Source organism: Charadrius vociferus, unplaced genomic scaffold (assembly GCF_000708025.1).
Source record: "Charadrius vociferus isolate BGI_N301 unplaced genomic scaffold, ASM70802v2 scaffold410, whole genome shotgun sequence".
Lineage (NCBI taxonomy): Eukaryota > Metazoa > Chordata > Aves > Charadriiformes > Charadriidae > Charadrius > Charadrius vociferus.
The window spans coordinates 2009600-2025767 of record NW_009646499.1 but is presented as its reverse complement, the minus strand read 5'-3'; the positions used below and the strand labels follow the sequence as shown (position 1 = coordinate 2025767).

Below are 16168 nucleotides of genomic sequence, written 5' to 3'. Positions count from 1 at the left end.
ATGTTTGAACTTAAATGGCTTGTGGGCTTCTCTTTTTGTAAAAATGGCACTTTCTTCTTAAAACAGGAAAGGAAGCTGCCTTCTGCTGAGATTTTCATTTCTGGTAGTTCATCATGGTTCCAAGCTGATGTTGCAAAGGCAATGTAGGAGTTGCTTCAAATGCATCCCATATCTGGAAATTATTGTGAGGGTGAGAGGAAGATGATATTTCCTAATATAGATGTGCTGAAACTTTTGTTACCCTTTGTAGAGTCCTGAAAAGTGGTCTGTGGAAGTTATTCAGAGTTAAAGAAAATTCTCTATCTAATTAAAACAAGAGGCCACATTTGAACAACTACATGGTCCCTATTTTCAGTGTGCTACACAAGGCCGTGGAAAGGGAAAGGGTGAAACTCCTTCGTTGCTATATCAAAGTTGTCTTGATGCTTCTCCGGGTCAAAGTAAAGGCACTTGCTTTTGTGTGAGATATTGTTTCTTCCTCCAACGAGTGCTGCCATTAGATAATTAAGTTTTCTGACAGATACAGAAGTTAATTTTAATATACACACCTATTACCACCAAATGTGTCAAAGCACGCTCCGTTATTTTAGTATTTTACAAATCTGTGAGTCTTCTGATTGCTGTAATTGCTCTCAAATTATGCCCATGTTCCTTATTAGTTTGCCAGCTCTGCTTCAATCTTCCTCCGGAATAAGTCTTCAGTACTGCAGTAGATTGCTAATTGTAAATGGAGTTGCCAGTTTCACTCGTCCATTGGACGTATGTCTGTTTGTTCCTTTAGCAATGCTAAACCCACAAGGAATTCATAAGTGCTTCACCCTCCAGGCGACTAGAAAAGCAATGATCTCCTTTCTGGATGAGAGTTTGTTTTAGTCTTGCTCTGGAGAGTTAAGGGAGGTTGTGCCACTGCCAAATGCTTTCATTTGGCAGTAAAGATTTGCCTTTCACTGTAGAGATGTGTCATTTTGAATATTTCTCCCCTGATAATTTCCTTCTCTTCCCAGTCATCTCTGTTATCTCCATTCCTTGTGGTGGCTAGGTGTTTTATTCTAAACAGAGTATTTAGAGTATCCAGTGGGAACATGTCACACTAAAATACATTGGCCGTTGGACTAAACAGTGTATCAGTACTCCAGTTAAATTCTCTAAAATTAATCATAAAATACTCCAAAGCCAGATTTTCATGGTACTTAGGCATCTAACAGTGCAGATAAACACCAAGGAGTATTTTCAACAACACAGGATAAGAGTAGGTGTATTGCCACCAGTATGATTAATAGGTGTGAAGTGCCTAAAAACCTCTGGAAATATGCCTGTTCATGTGGGACTTAAAGCCAGGGCAGGAGAAAGTGTTACAAATCAAGTGGAGCACCGACTGCAGCCTTCCTATCCAAGAAATACGGTCCCAGTACAGATTACTTATCTATTAAATCTAGGTGAAAAATGTGCATATTGCCATTTGGCATTTGTTGTCTGTCCCCAGTTCCTTGTGAAAGTAAGAGAAGGTAGAGTAAGAAAATTTTCAATTTACTGAGATAGCTTACCTGGCTTCAAGTAGCTGGAATAGCTTTTTGTTTTATTTGGTGGCTTAAACCCATATTTTTTGACTTTATGTTTTGTTGGATTTTATTCCTGGCATCATGGACTATCTTAGGTTGGAAGGGTGGTCGTCAAGTCCCACCTCCTGCTCCAAGCAGGGCTGACTTCAATAGTTTCAAATTCTCTACGAATGAAGGTTGTGCAGTTCCTCTGGGCCCCTCTTACAGTGCTTCACTAATCTCAGTGAAAATTTTCCCTGCTGCAACTTGTGTCTGTTACCTCTTGTCCTTTCACCATGCGCCTCTGGGAAGAGTCTGGGTCTGCCTTCTGCGTTCCCCTCTTCCATCCACAGCGGAATATTAAACAGAGGCAAGCAGATATTACATAGGAATAATCCTCAGCTTAGAGTGATTAGATACTTCTTTGATCTAAACAGAAATTGAATGCTACAATGTTCATATTAATATCACAAATGTGCTTGAAGTAAACAGACTGAGAATGTGCACTTGCTGTATTCTCCATGTTCTTCCCCGAAGAGCATCTGTTGCCAGACACTACCAGGTGTAAGATACGGGAGTTGGTGGACCTCTGGCCTGACTCATTTTAGCAGTTTTCATGTACCTAAATGTACATGACAGCATGATGCAGATGGCATCAGGAGGCTGGAGGTTGCTTTAAATTACCTTCCACAAACAAAATTTCATGTTGAAACATGGAAATGACCCTAGTTGAAGAATGTTTCTGGTTTCAGGCCTTCAATTAAGAATATTTCCTGCAGAAGAAAAATCTGGGGTTTTTATGAATAGAGAAATGTACAGAGCAAGATGGATTCTCTGGTAAAACTGCAGTTCTTTACACTCGGTTGATAGTTGTAAATAAAACTTAACTGAAATGTAGTTAATAGAGGAAGAGTGTTTCTACTATTGTTATTATGCTTCCTTCATCATTCACTACAATTTATTGTAAGTTACAGAATGGAAAAAATATAGAGCAGAGAATCCAGTAGGAACCAAATGACCACACTGATGAAAAATATTAGCTATGTGTATTTTTAAACATAGCGTTAGAAAGGCTATACAGGATTAGTATAAGTGATTAACATCTTGTCTTAACTATTTTATTAGGATGTGTTTTCATTTTGTAATCACATTTTGAAAAGCTTATGTTAGTTCTTGATTTTTTTTCAGCATCCTTAAAAGTAAACACGTTTTCATGGGATCTATTTAAAATGCAGGGCCCACTTCTCAGAGCAGTTTTTGCACACAAATCTTCTGGCAGCAGCTGGGTCTCCCCGAGACGCAGAACAGTGCAATGAAAAGACTGAGATGCGTAAAGTTAGAGATGGCTGGTGAACGAGTCACTCTCAGTTATCAATAGTAAGGAAGAAAATATATATATTTTTTTTTTTTTTTTTAAATACAATATAAAAGTCTAGCTGTCCAGAAGCAAGGGCTTACATTCAAGCTCTTTGAAACCTGAGGGCAGGATGTTATATCCACTGGCTGAGATCAGAATTTCAAAATGCAGTGCCAACATTTGTGGAAAGGCAAAGATATTTCTTCGCGTGCTCCTGTTAAAACCAGTAACATGCAAGCATCACCTGGCAGTCGCACTTGCTTCAGCTCAGCCTGATGTCTGGGACTGCAGGAGTGGGAGAGGGCTCGGTCCAGGCAGGTGATGGATGCTGCAGCACCGTGTTGCTGTCAGCGAACAGTGGCATCCCATGAAATTGCTTTTGATGCCTGATGGGCAGGCTGGAGCGAGAACGTCCCGGTCAGAGGTATGCATGGCTGGTGAAAAGGGAGCAGCAGTCATGAGTAAAACGGACCAGGATGAGCTACAGGAGCTCAGAGGTGGTGGAGAGGGGAGAGCAGCTCAGGTGAGGAGCACATGATATGCCAAAGGGTTACAGCGCCAGTGAGTTCAGAGCACTCTCGCCACCGAGTGGCAAACATAGAATAAAGGGGGTTGGTTTTTTTTTGGGTGAACTTTGTATGACTACTGAAGAGCTGTAGTTAGCAGTAAGGTGCACAGAGGCAGAAAAATAACCTATGAAAGTGTATGATGCATAATGCATGAGAAGATAAAAATGTAAATATTTGCTGTAGAGTATAAATTATTTCTCCCTGAAGACTGCAAGATTTCTTATATTGAACGAAATAACTCTGTATCATGCTTTGACTACACATGCTTTTCTTTCACAGGCTCTAATGCTCTAAAAAATATATCCTGAGATTTCTGCCTACTGCTTTGTTGTTTCATCATGCTAAGTCATCCATTCCCTCACGGACAAAACAAATATGCGCTGAACTGTAATAATCCAGATAATTTTGATGCACTGTTAGCATCGATTAGATTTGTTCAGTGTGCTGCCTGCCTAGGCATGCATAGCTGGTGGTGTAATTTGGGGTGCATTTGGGCATAGCATCAGATAATTCTGAAGGCATTTATGGCCAAGGGGACAATATGGTGAGCGTCTCGGGGATAACGTTAAGGAACTGGCTGTGCTGGCATGTGAGCCTGTGAGAGGAGAGAAGGGGAAGATGGGCTGAGCCTCTGACTCAGCTGAGTATTAACAGGCTCTGGTAGTGGGCTTTTATTCGCTTGTCTTTCCAAAACGCTAAAGTCATGGTCGAACTTGGTTCTTTTAGGTTTTGCACTCTCAGGTTAGAATCGGATGCGTTTAAACAGAACATAAAATTTCTGTAGAGGAAAACGTTGTGAAGACCTGGGATGGTTGTACAAGTACACCAGCACTGGAGCAGCAGTGCCCTCAGACAACATGCCTCTGGTATCTTGCTTTAATACTTCCCGGTTTTGGAAAAAAATTCCGTCGCCTCAAGGTTTGATTATAGAAACTCGGATTAAGGCAAGGAAAAAAATGTGCTAGTTACTTGCCAGTGCTTCCCCACAAAAACAAGGGAGCGAGTAACACGGCGTTCCTCCCAAGGCTGGGTTGTGCGGGCACGCTCAGTGGAATAATTTGTAATACTTTAAGTAAGTTGTCATGTTTGCTAACCCCTGCACAAGTGGCGCAGATAGCGCTCGAGCTGGAACACAAGTCAGCTCATTGTTTTTCAGCTGGTCTGATTTTGTTGTTGTTTTATTTATATTTTTTTTTGTACTCAGAGAAGCAAACCCGCCTTTTGTCACTGATTTCAGTGGTGTAGCTTGGGATGTACACAGAAAACCTCCATATGCTTTCCAGAATAGACTTTACATTTTAGGGTTCTGTTAGTTTCCAGGAAGATGAAAATATGCCCTTAGATAACTTTGTAATGAGCAGACAGATATTAAAACTTTACTTATTTTCACTTTTATTGTTTACTTCTGATTGTGGTATTATTCTCATGTGAATCATTTTTATATCGTGTCTTGTTAATTGAAAAACATATGAATTATTAATAGCTCTTGCTTACATTGACTCATAAGGCTGGATATGTAGACATTTGAGTTTGTCTACGTTGTTGAGTGTCTACCTGGTTTATTCTCATGACACTGAGAACTTGATCAGGTTTAAGAAGTTTAAGCACAGATATCGAGGACCTGAAAGTGTCTCATCAAAGCCGGGATGGTGCTAAATGTAAGATCTTAAAGATATATTCCCCAAATGAGTCCTGAAGTCAAATATTAATTGGCTTTTTTTTCAACTGGCTGTCCAGTTCAGCAACAGCCCAGAAGTGCTTGCTGGAATGGAATCATTTGGGATATATTTTATTATAGAAAAAATTCTCAGGGTTTTTCTGCAAACGTACGATCTCAGCCTGAACAAATACGTGCCTAGGTCTGGAGCAGGAACCTGATTTTGGTACCTGACTGCCTTTGCTATTTGTTGTACACAGCACAGGCAGTTCTGTTCTTGTTTGTCACTTTTGGATGAACTGCCTCAAATTCACAGTCCAGTTTGCTAAACCAATTGTCTTGTTGATTAAATGCATGCTATAAATATGTATTTGAGTGCTTCTGGCTTTGGCATGCGAAGTGATTGGAACGAGCTGTGGAAGAAGAGTGTCGCCCAGAGACTGATAAGAAAAGTAACTTTCCACATGTGGATGATTGTGGTTTGATTTGACTTTCTGAGGACTGAATTCATCTGTACTTATTGTGTGGTGTTGTAATGCAGTTCAGTTAACCAGAGCAAGCAAAGTTGTTGTCTTGGGGTTTATTTGTTTGGGTTTTTTTAATACCCAAAGGTATTAACAATATTTTCTGGAAGTATTCATTCTAAGTACCTCGTATTTTGAAAAATATCTGACCGTCACTAACTTTACCATAGTTGCCACGTAGCAGCAGTCTTCCGTTTGCTGATTCAAGAGTTCATATGTACAAGATATTCATTAAGTCCCCAATTTTGTCATCGTTTCAAACCAGATGGTGCTTCACACTGAAATTACATCTTACGTCGACCATCAATGAAATTACAAGGAACTTGGCAAGTATTACCTGGTAAGTGCTTCAGTTCAATGAACTGCTTCAAAAACATCTGCAGACTGGCAGATGTGGACTGCTCCTATATCATCGTACCTAAATATTGTTTATTATTTTTCCTTAAAATTTCCAAGCGTGACTGTATAGACTTAAGCTTTTTGTACAGTAAAATCAAACTTGTACTTCGTGAATTCGCATAGCGGGTCAGCACAGGGAGGCTGCTATGCTGTTAATTCACTCCCTTGTTAGTGCGCATTAATCCCCCATGTAAGCAAACCCTTACTTAAGCTCATCTCAATGTGAATCATTTCCACTAGATGAGCTTGTATCCATGACCAAAATCAGAGCATAAGTAAGGCTTTAGATACTATTATATCCATCTAATGCCAATCATACCACCATTTCTGGTATTCTGATCCATTGTTTTCTACCCCTACCCGTTGAACGGGACCTGCCCTTGCCCTCCTTTTTTTAACTACATTTTTTTTTGTCTTCTGCATTGCAATCTTTATTAATCTTACCAGCTGGAAAGCAGAAACAGATGGCTCTAATTATTTGGACATTGTTTTATCACTAAAAATCAAATTACAAAAGATTTCATTGAATAACTTTCCCCTTCTGTTAGGTTTTCCATATTTATTTTGGGAGAAGTAGACCAAGTTTATTTTTATATCTGGTGCCTGCTTCCTTTGCCAGCTATTTGAGGGACAGCTGTTAATTGTTTATCCTCCATTTGCCTGCAGATCTGTTAGTTACCCTGCCAGGAAAGCCCTCCAAGCAGCCATGTAGGTGACAGCATTTTGATGTTGTAGTCACATCGCATATAGGGGTAAGGCTACATCATGATTTATGTGAGTTGACAGGTCCAACATCTCATAGACTCAAAATGCAAGTGATTGTAGCATTAATTCAGAAGGAGCCAAGCAGAGAGAGTACAGGATCTGCAAGTATGCCAGAAGCTGGCCCCGGTGCAAGTACTGACATCTTCATGGGCTGCTTGTTTACAGTCGTACTTTTGAGTGAAACAATCAGGTCATTCCGGACAGTGTCTTGAAAACCTTCATTTAGGAAATGGATGTGTGTACACCAGAGTGTTTGGGATTCTGTCCCAGGACCACAAACGGAGGGAGGCAAAGTCAACGTGGGAGAAAAATGGCCAGGTGAACGCATCTCATGTGAGCCCTTGAAAACTTGCTTCACCCATTATAGATTCAATACATCGGCTGAATAAAATGTAATGACTTCCTTTATTAACTCTGTCTTAAACCACATCATTAAAGAGAAGGAGCCAAGCTGTGGCTTACGCAGAACAGGCTTTTCATTCTACATTACATGGCTGCGACGATACTGAGCACCCATAAACAGAATTTATCGGGAGAGATGTGCTGAATCCAGGGCAGCTGTGCATCACCATGGCAGTGTGAAACAGCTGGAGCTGGGGGAGCATCTCACAGCACATCTTTTAACTCTATGAGGTTTCTGATTGTATTCTCAGGGGGTCTAAGTTCACTGTTAATAAAATGAAAATAAGTAGCTCAAAGTATAAGTGCACAGTGTATTTTAGCAGTTAGAGAGCGGTGGTGTGAGATGGATAAAAAAATCCATGCTTTGCTAAGTCTGAAAGGCACGACCCTTCCGTTAGTATACACTGGGTCTTTTGCTGATTCATACCAGGTGTCATTGACCATATATCTTTTTGGTGGTAAAAGAGGCGAATATAGACATAACCTGGTAAGACATAACAGTGACTGTACCTAATGCAACCTGCTGTACTTAGCTGCTCTCCTGGTTACAGTGTCATTTGGAAAGATTTGTAATAGTTACTTGGGTTTTCTTGAGTTGGAAAGAGTCACAGCAACTTGGAATGTTCTTCTATAGTTTGCTTTTATTCTTATTACTTGGAAGAAACTAAAAGTACCAGAAAAATGCAGAGATGGGTAATAGCTTTTGATGCCATCAGCAAAAACTATCAGCTTCTCATTAGAGCACGTCACCAGGCTTCAGAATATTTTTTTTTCATATTTCTAGTCCTCATCCTCATACAGTAAAATATTTACATTAGCAAGTATTTAGCTTGTTAATCAAAATTACCAAAAAGACCATCTTCTTACATGTGATACTGTAGGAAAAGAGAAAAAGCTTAAATTTTGTGAATATCTTAAAGCCTTGATGATACTAACGGTTTATCTCCAATTGGGTGTTATTCTCTACCAAGAAATGATCTGTATTAGAAAAGCAGTATTTGTTCAACAAAGTAGACTTTAAATTCTCAGCCTTAAGCGTATTTAAATCTCTATTCTTAAGAATCTAAAGATTCTTAAATCTCTATTCTTCTCTTAAGCGTATTTAAATCTCTATTCTTAAAGTTTTCTATTGTGAAATTATGTCAAATTAGTGAAATTGATTGTGTGACCAAAATGAGATATAAATTCTCTTTCCTTAGCTTGCGCCATTTGTACTGGTTTAGCCTGGTCTGTTTAGAAAGTTTCCTATTTTAATGAAATCCTTTGTTATCAAAGTTGAGGTTTTCTGTTGAAATATACACACACACACACAGAGATACACATTTATCTTCTTAGATCCAAATTACGGTGTTATAAATGATTTTCTGTCTTTATCAACTTGCCATATTTCATCCAGCTGATGCCTGCCACATCCTGCTCTCTCAGGGTAACACCGACAGAGTGAGCAAGTAGCCATTCAGATCTTAAAGTTATTCTTACTGCTATTAACATCACAGCAAAAGTGCCTGTGGTATTTTATGGACTCCCCTGAAGGCAAGTTCCCTTTTCCAAAGCCTGTGTAATCTAAACATTCCTCACTTCAGCTTCTCGCTAAGATTGCAGGCTCTGTGTAATCCCTGCTATTTGTTACCTTTGAAATCGCGCTCTACAAGCATCAATAGTTCATATTTTATCCAGTATGGCCAGCAAACTGTAATCTGAGTTTACAAATGTGTCACATGAGACATTTTTCAGCTTTTGACACAGCTCACCTCTCGTAACTGAATAAATGAGACCAAAATATCCAAGTCAGCTTCTCTTCAGCAGAGAGATAAGGCGAGACACCTTTGGGTGTGAAATTCATAGTCCATTTCTCAAATGAATTTCTGCAACAGTGAGTTCCCATATGATGAAGTAAAGTATAATGCATACGACAAGCAAGGACTACTTGCCCTGAATTACAACATCTGTATAATACCCCTCTATATAATAACCCTCTCTACAAGGGTAAATCCTGAGCGTGTTTAGCAAATAAGCTGGAAAGGAAGAAAAAAAAAAGGACATTTTTCCTTTCTCCCCAATTTAGCCTCTTTGGTATGGATTGCCAGAAATAAGGCAGGTTTCCAATTTAGCACATGCATGCTCTAAGGAGATCAGGTTTGAGGGAAGAGAAAAGGAGTTTATTGTGGTTAATTTGTGTGCCCAGGCAGCGCTGCTCCAAAAGCATGGTGCTGTCTGTGCCTGGTACCACCGAACGGCCACGGCTGCGCCTCCTTGCCGGGCCACCTCCCCGTGTGCTGCCTGCTCTTACATTACCTCTCGCACCTTCTTCAAGGGTAAACACTTCACAGGGTGACATTTTTTCTTGCTGCGTAACTGCTGGGAATGGCAGTGAGAGCCCCCTGGTGCAGCCAGCACCAGCAGACGCTGCCTTTCATTTCTTTCTACTTTTACAGCGATGCTATCTTCAGTGAAGTGTCACGTTGGCAGTAGCCATCCTATTATGGGTAGAGTCTGTCAGACCACTTGAGGAAGCTTGAAAGCAGCTTTCTGCTTTGAAGCAGTAGCTTTTGTACCATTTACAACATCACTTCAGCCCCAGGAGCTTTGCTGTCACCATTTCTGCTCCAGACCCGCTGTTTTGCGGATGCTCGGGGCGTGCTGTGCATCGATCCCGGTGATTCCTATTGCCGAATGCAACCTGCCTCCGGGAGCACCCCAGTAGGATTGCACAGTCAAGGGGATAATGTCCACAGTTAGAACTGTTGCACATCGAAGGAGCTGTAGTGCGTGCACTTATAGATGAGTGAGGAATAATAGAAGGCAGAAAGGAGAAGCAGCAGAGCAGGACATTAGGAGCTAGCAACAGGGGGGAAAAAAACGGTTGCTCTCACTATTCTCACCTCTTAAATACTACCAGTGGGGTGATAGTTATCATCTTGAACCTGTTCTGTCACCTAGCTCCTCTCCCGCAGGCCAAAATCAGCCTTGTCCCACAGCCCGCACGTTGCTGAGCTGTGCAGCAGCAAAGCGTGGCAATGCAGAGTGGGTCCCCAGCTGTGACAAGGTGCCATACCTTTGACTAAGCCGTCCAGATCTGACCACATGTGCGAGCACTCTGCGTGGCTTAGCTGCTTTTGACTCAGTAAATAAGAATCTCTGTCAGGCAATTCTGACTCTTCCCACCAATAACACTAATGAGAGCTGAGTGGATTAGCTGTAGGCTGCCGTGCTGCTGATTTTAGCGGACGATAAATCTGAATTTGTTTAAAAATAAAAATACATAGAGAGTTGGTGGGTTTTTATTCATGTGCTGGAGATAAAGGGCAGTAAAAGAGGTGTCAAGAACATTTAATGTATTTGTGCTTACCCCGGCAACGCTACTGCTGCTGTTTTACCTCTGGTTTCCTACCTTTTTCACGGGGGATTCCCAGGTTTTGCAGCATTGTTAGTGGTTAGGAAGCTTGGGGAGAGCTGGGGGATTTAACGTTTGTAAGTGTGGGATTTGATACCAGTGCTCCTAACAAACCAAAGTATGACAGGCTACTCCTTGTTGAACTGAAGGTTGTGTTGTTAGCTAGCTCTGCGCCCCAAAGTGTGCTAGTTACCCGAAGTGAGTTTTATGTTAGCATGTCTTTGCCTTTTTCACATCATCATCGCAACTTCCTGAATATTTTTTTTTCCAGTGTGTTTTCCCTGTGGTTTGTTTGTGTTTTTGTTGTGGTTTTTTTTTAATATAAATATGCACTGTTAAAGTAACAAAGACTACTTGAGGGAAACTTGATTACAGGGGACGTGAGAAGAGGGCAGAGATCTGTATTTGATTTGCACAAACTGTGGCAGCGAGTGTTCTGCCTTCCTTCAACAGGCTGAGCACGTGTCCCCTGTGACAAGTATCCTGAATGTGCTAAGCTCTCCTTTTCTTCTGTTTTCCATTCAGGGTTTGAACATGGGCAACCAGCCACACGCTGTGACCAAGACAGAGGTCCCTGACCATGTTCTTTACACTGTAGGAACATGCGTGCTCATTATTGGCTCCATTGGCATCATCGGGAACCTCCTAGTTCTCTACGCATTTTACAGGTACAAAAAACTTCTATGGTTAATCTGACTGGCCTTGAGGTTCACGTGTGCCTACGTGCAGATGTTCTGCACTGGTTTCCTCTTGGATTAAATCTCCAAGCAAAGGCTGATGGCATCAAATGGGGGAAGACAACACATCCCTGCCCCGCCCCACATCACTGATAACCTCGGTGTAAAATTCCTCATGTTTTAAGGAACCAAAGAAAATGAGAAAACAAATACTGTGTTCCATTAACAATTCTACTGAAAAGTTTAAAGAAGAGCGCAATACTTTTAAGGATAGAAACAGCAGACTTCTTCACTTACCCTGTCGAATTTGCAGAAATACGTGACAAAAACAGATGCTCTTTCCAGCAGCCCAGATGTCCTGGAAGGACCAAGAAAACAATGCACTACATGAAATGAGCTCATGACATGAGTGTATTCCCTGCTTCAGGCAGATCATAGGATTTCTGTCAGTTCGTGTGCTCTCTTGGCTTCTGACAGTGTAATAGACAGCCAAAGCTACTGTAGCCAGAGTATCCAAAAATCTCATGGAAAAAATAAATACCCTCCTGTCCCACACTGTGATGCTGGATTTCAAAACCCTCCTTGCTCACTGCTTGCTGTCATCATGCAGAGATGGTGTACAATGCTAGAAACACTGGTGGGATTATGAACCAAGCGTTAGTTTCCTATTCTTAAATATTTAAGACAAATAAATTAATTTTGTTATTTTGAATAACTGGCTTTTAATATGAGATAGAGGAAGAATTGAATTCCCTGAAACTGTAGGTACCTTCATGATTTTTGAAATGCGGCACAAGCTCTCCATTTTTTCTTGAAATTTATTTTTTTTAGCTAGTGTAATAAAAGCATTAAATTGTCAAAGTGGGAAAATCTCCATAGGGAGACAAGCACCTGTGAAGGTGTGAGCTCTGCCCCCCCTCTCACCCTGCTTTGGCAGGCAGTTACGGGACCCACGATTTTGTTAGAATTACAGAAGCATTGAGATGGCTTCCTCAATTTCGTTTGCAGCATTTCTTTATCAGCATGTGGAAAGAAATTCATGTTAGCTGCAAATACTGATATTTTGAAGTACATCAGAGAGGTCTCAGTTGTGCAACTTTCTACGTTGAAGGAGGCGTTTGGGGGAAAAGAAGCAATTATTTTAAACTGTTGAGAATTACTGCATGCGGTTTCCAAGAACAAAGCTGTTTATAAAATTCTGCTTCCTCCCTATGTCTCACAGAGTGCAAGTCACTTCTTTTTGTATTGTATGTACCTAACACTGTGAAAAGTCCTAATTCAAACTCTAGGTATCAAAGCTCTTTACTTTGCTGTGTGACCAACACAGTGGTTCACGTTGAGGGACTACTAGTGCAGCATGACACTTTCTCAGTATATCCCTCAAAAGTGCCAGTTTTAAGGTAGATTTGAGTGAGCTGAACTCACAAATAAATTTAACTTTCACAGTGGGACATAATATTTGATGAGAGCAACAAGGGCATAGTCAACCAAATAACCCCAAGTAAAAGCGAGAGGTTCTTTATCACGTTACCAGTATCTTTATTCCTCTTAGCCAGAGCCAAAGGTAATCTCGAGTATCATCTGAATTTTTCCTAGGAGGTTGTAACTCCAGGTATTCCTAATAAGTGAGACAACATCAGGTGGTGAGATGTGGGGAAAAAACCTGGAAGTGATGTCTGTTTTCTTCGGATAAAGTTTGCTTGCAGACTGACTGCTGCTTTCAAGCTCCTTGTCCTGGTGTTTAATGTTGCCTGTTCAGTTGCAGCTGAGTGTTTTTGCTATCTCTTATGAGATGTGTATGAACAAAAGTATTTCTTTCAAATCTCTGTGCATGCTCTGTTTGTGCCATAGCACTTTGCAAAGGGTCAATTAGTTAGTGGTAATGTGGCGGCTTTTCAGGTCAGCACCTTTTAAAAACTCACCAAAAGCAGGTCTTTTGGCTCTGCAACCTGCTTCAGATCCTGGTCTTGTGCAGTGCAGGACACACTCAGTGTTACTGCTCTTCTCCTGAACAAATGCACATTTTTCAACACAGCTGGAATTCTCCTCAGTTTGAAAAGGAAAGAATCCATTGCATCCCCGCTGCTATTGCCAGTCATCCTTTTGAAATGGCTATATCTGGAGCTGCAGTAATTCACTGATGATTAGCAATTGATTGACTCTAAGTAACCACCGATGACAACCTGGATAGTGTTTGTTTATGATAGTAGGCAAAGTTCTAAAGTTAACTGTTCACTTTGTCTATTTAAAATCACGTATTTCTCATGTTTTTAAGCAACAAGAAGCTGAGGACACCCCAAAACTACTTCATAATGAATTTGGCTGTGAGCGACTTCCTGATGTCAGCTTCTCAGGCACCCATGTGCTTTGTCAACAGCTTGCATGGAGAGTGGATACTTGGAGATATAGGTACTTTTCAACAGTAATTCGTACCTCACCAGCTCTACGCTGTCTGCAGCCTATTTTAGCCATAACAATCTCAGCTTGTGCTGTGGAGAGAGCAGCACAAAACTCTTGAGAGACAAACCAGGTTCTCGGCATCATCAGTCAGCATGATGGCACACGTTTTGTGTTATAAGTTTGATTCTTTCATCCTATTTATTTTGGAAAAAGAGTCAACATCAACATATAATCATGTTATCCTTTAGCTTGTAAGGGCAGATACTATGGCTGAAGATTGGGTAGAAAAGTTTTGTTAAGTTGTAAATATTTTCTTTCCTGTATTAGTTTAGGAAGGGGTTAAAATTTTCATTTAGAAATTTATATTGATATCCATTGGCATACTTCTAGGAACCTCACGTTTAACTAAGAGATTTAAAAAATGATAGTCAGTTGAGGACTTTGCAAATTTAAGCTCCTTTCCTTCCAACTGCAAGAAAGAAAAGGTGATGCATGCTCAAATTAAAGCTGAGATGTGAGTATAGTAAGTTCCTCAGAAGGCTCAATGTTCTGCTTGCTACTACTCGTCACATCATTGGGTGAAAGCTTGCACCAAGCAGTGGTCATGTATTGAGGGGGCCAGCCCAGAGACCATGTATTATTTAGAGGCACAGAAGGGCTCTTCTTTAGTTTGAGGATGTGTTTAGTCTTGTTCATCCCCTAAGATAAAATCAGCATAAATTATCATGCTGCTGCAAATGAAGCAATAGATTTGAGTTGAGTGAGGTTTGGTCCTTAATTGCAGGTTACTTATAAAGACTTTAGAAGAAGTCAGCTTTACGGTTGAAACTGTTTTTCCGATTGCCTCCCATTCCCAGTGGGCTGTTGTCTAGAAGCACAGGGGGTGATGCAAGATCTCAAAAAATGAATGATCATTCAACACAGGTTTCTGAACCCAGTTATGGACAGCATAACTCCACAAGTTCTCATGTGCAATGCCTGAATGGAAAGAGGGGGAAAAGCTCTGTTTCATGTAAAAACTGTCAGGTTTTTTAAAACGTGCTGCTATTAAATATAGGAGCGGGAACTATGTTTTACAGCTGGTCTTTTAGCCATCAAAATTAAATGACTGTTACATTTTTAAGCCACATAAACCAAAGTCATTTCTTAAAACATCCATCTGTCATTAGCAGACAAATATCTGCTGCAGCCTGTTAAGATCAATATATTCGGCAACAGTCCAGGAAAATGTAACTTTAATTAGATTGGATTTTCTTTGAGGCAGTTTTCCATTGACCAAAGGTTCCTAGTTGCAGCCCGCGGTGGACAGTAGGACTTGTTAAATACATACATTTTTATTTTATTACTATTTGTATTTTTCTAATAAACCCTTAATAATTACAAAATTGTGAGCCTAAAAAATTCTTCTAATGGAAGAGAAGTCCTGAGCCAGGAAAAAATGGGAGGTTTATCATGTCAGGCTCAGAGAGAAAACTTCCATCTGTTTTAAGAAAATCCCTGACATTGTCATTTTCTGCTTCAGGCTGTGACTTGTATGCTTTCTGTGGGGCACTCTTCGGAATAACTTCAATGATGACTTTATTAGCTATTTCTGTTGACCGCTACCTTGTGATCACTAAGCCCCTGAGATCCATACAGTGGACTTCAAAGAAACGCACCATCCAGATCATTGCTGTTGTATGGCTGTACTCGCTGGGATGGAGTGTGGCTCCGCTCCTCGGGTGGAGTATGTTTTCTGCTCTCTATTTCTTCTAGCGTTCCTTATGTGGTCTGTTTTAGCCTTATATGCAAGAAAAAAGAGAATTTTTTTATAAGTTCTCTGGTGGATGTCTAGCCATCACCTGATGGTTTGCTGTCATACTGCGTATCTGCACCTATTGCAGTATATATACCCTCCTCCCTGGTTGTATTCAAGCAGAACAAATTGCAGATGGAGTATGAGGTGTATTTCAGTGTCTAGCAGTTAGAACCTCCTCTCTATGGGTGCAATTGTATTCTTAGACCACGCATATGCTTAGACTGCATGCATAGCTCTTGGAGACTATATATACAGTATGGGGTTTATTTTAATTGCTCAGTTGTTGGATCGGCAACTGTGCAAGCTTTGGGCGTATGTGTAAATAATGTGTTCCGTGTATTTCATAGGTTCCTATGTGCCTGAGGGCTTGATGATATCCTGTACGTGGGACTATGTAACCTACTCCCCTGCAAACAGAAGTTACACCATGATTTTATGTTGCTGTGTGTTTTTTATTCCCCTGATAATAATATTCCATTGCTATTTATTTATGTTCCTGGCCATAAGACGTACCGGCAGGTAAGCAATGTAGCTGAAATAAGTAAATCTCCCTTTTCTTGTATTAGAAGATTTTCTCTATTTCTTTAGCTGCAGAAAAATAGGAATAAAAAAATAATCTAAATTGAAATTGGAAATAAAGTGGCAAATCATTAACAGCTGTAACTGGAGAAATATTTTTACCAATGTA

The 16168-nt window shown here is 40.5% G+C and overlaps 1 protein-coding gene across 1 annotated transcript in view; it reads left to right on the top strand.

Moving 5' to 3' along the window:
* Nucleotides 1–16168, top strand: part of LOC104284624 (melanopsin-like) — a 38775-nt gene that overhangs the window by 5255 nt on the left and 17352 nt on the right. The window contains exons 2-5 of the mRNA XM_009882987.1: nucleotides 11131–11273; nucleotides 13558–13691; nucleotides 15205–15408; nucleotides 15828–15999. Of these exons, the coding sequence (XP_009881289.1) occupies nucleotides 11131–11273; nucleotides 13558–13691; nucleotides 15205–15408; nucleotides 15828–15999 (653 nt within the window). The remainder of the gene's footprint in view (nucleotides 1–11130; nucleotides 11274–13557; nucleotides 13692–15204; nucleotides 15409–15827; nucleotides 16000–16168) is intronic.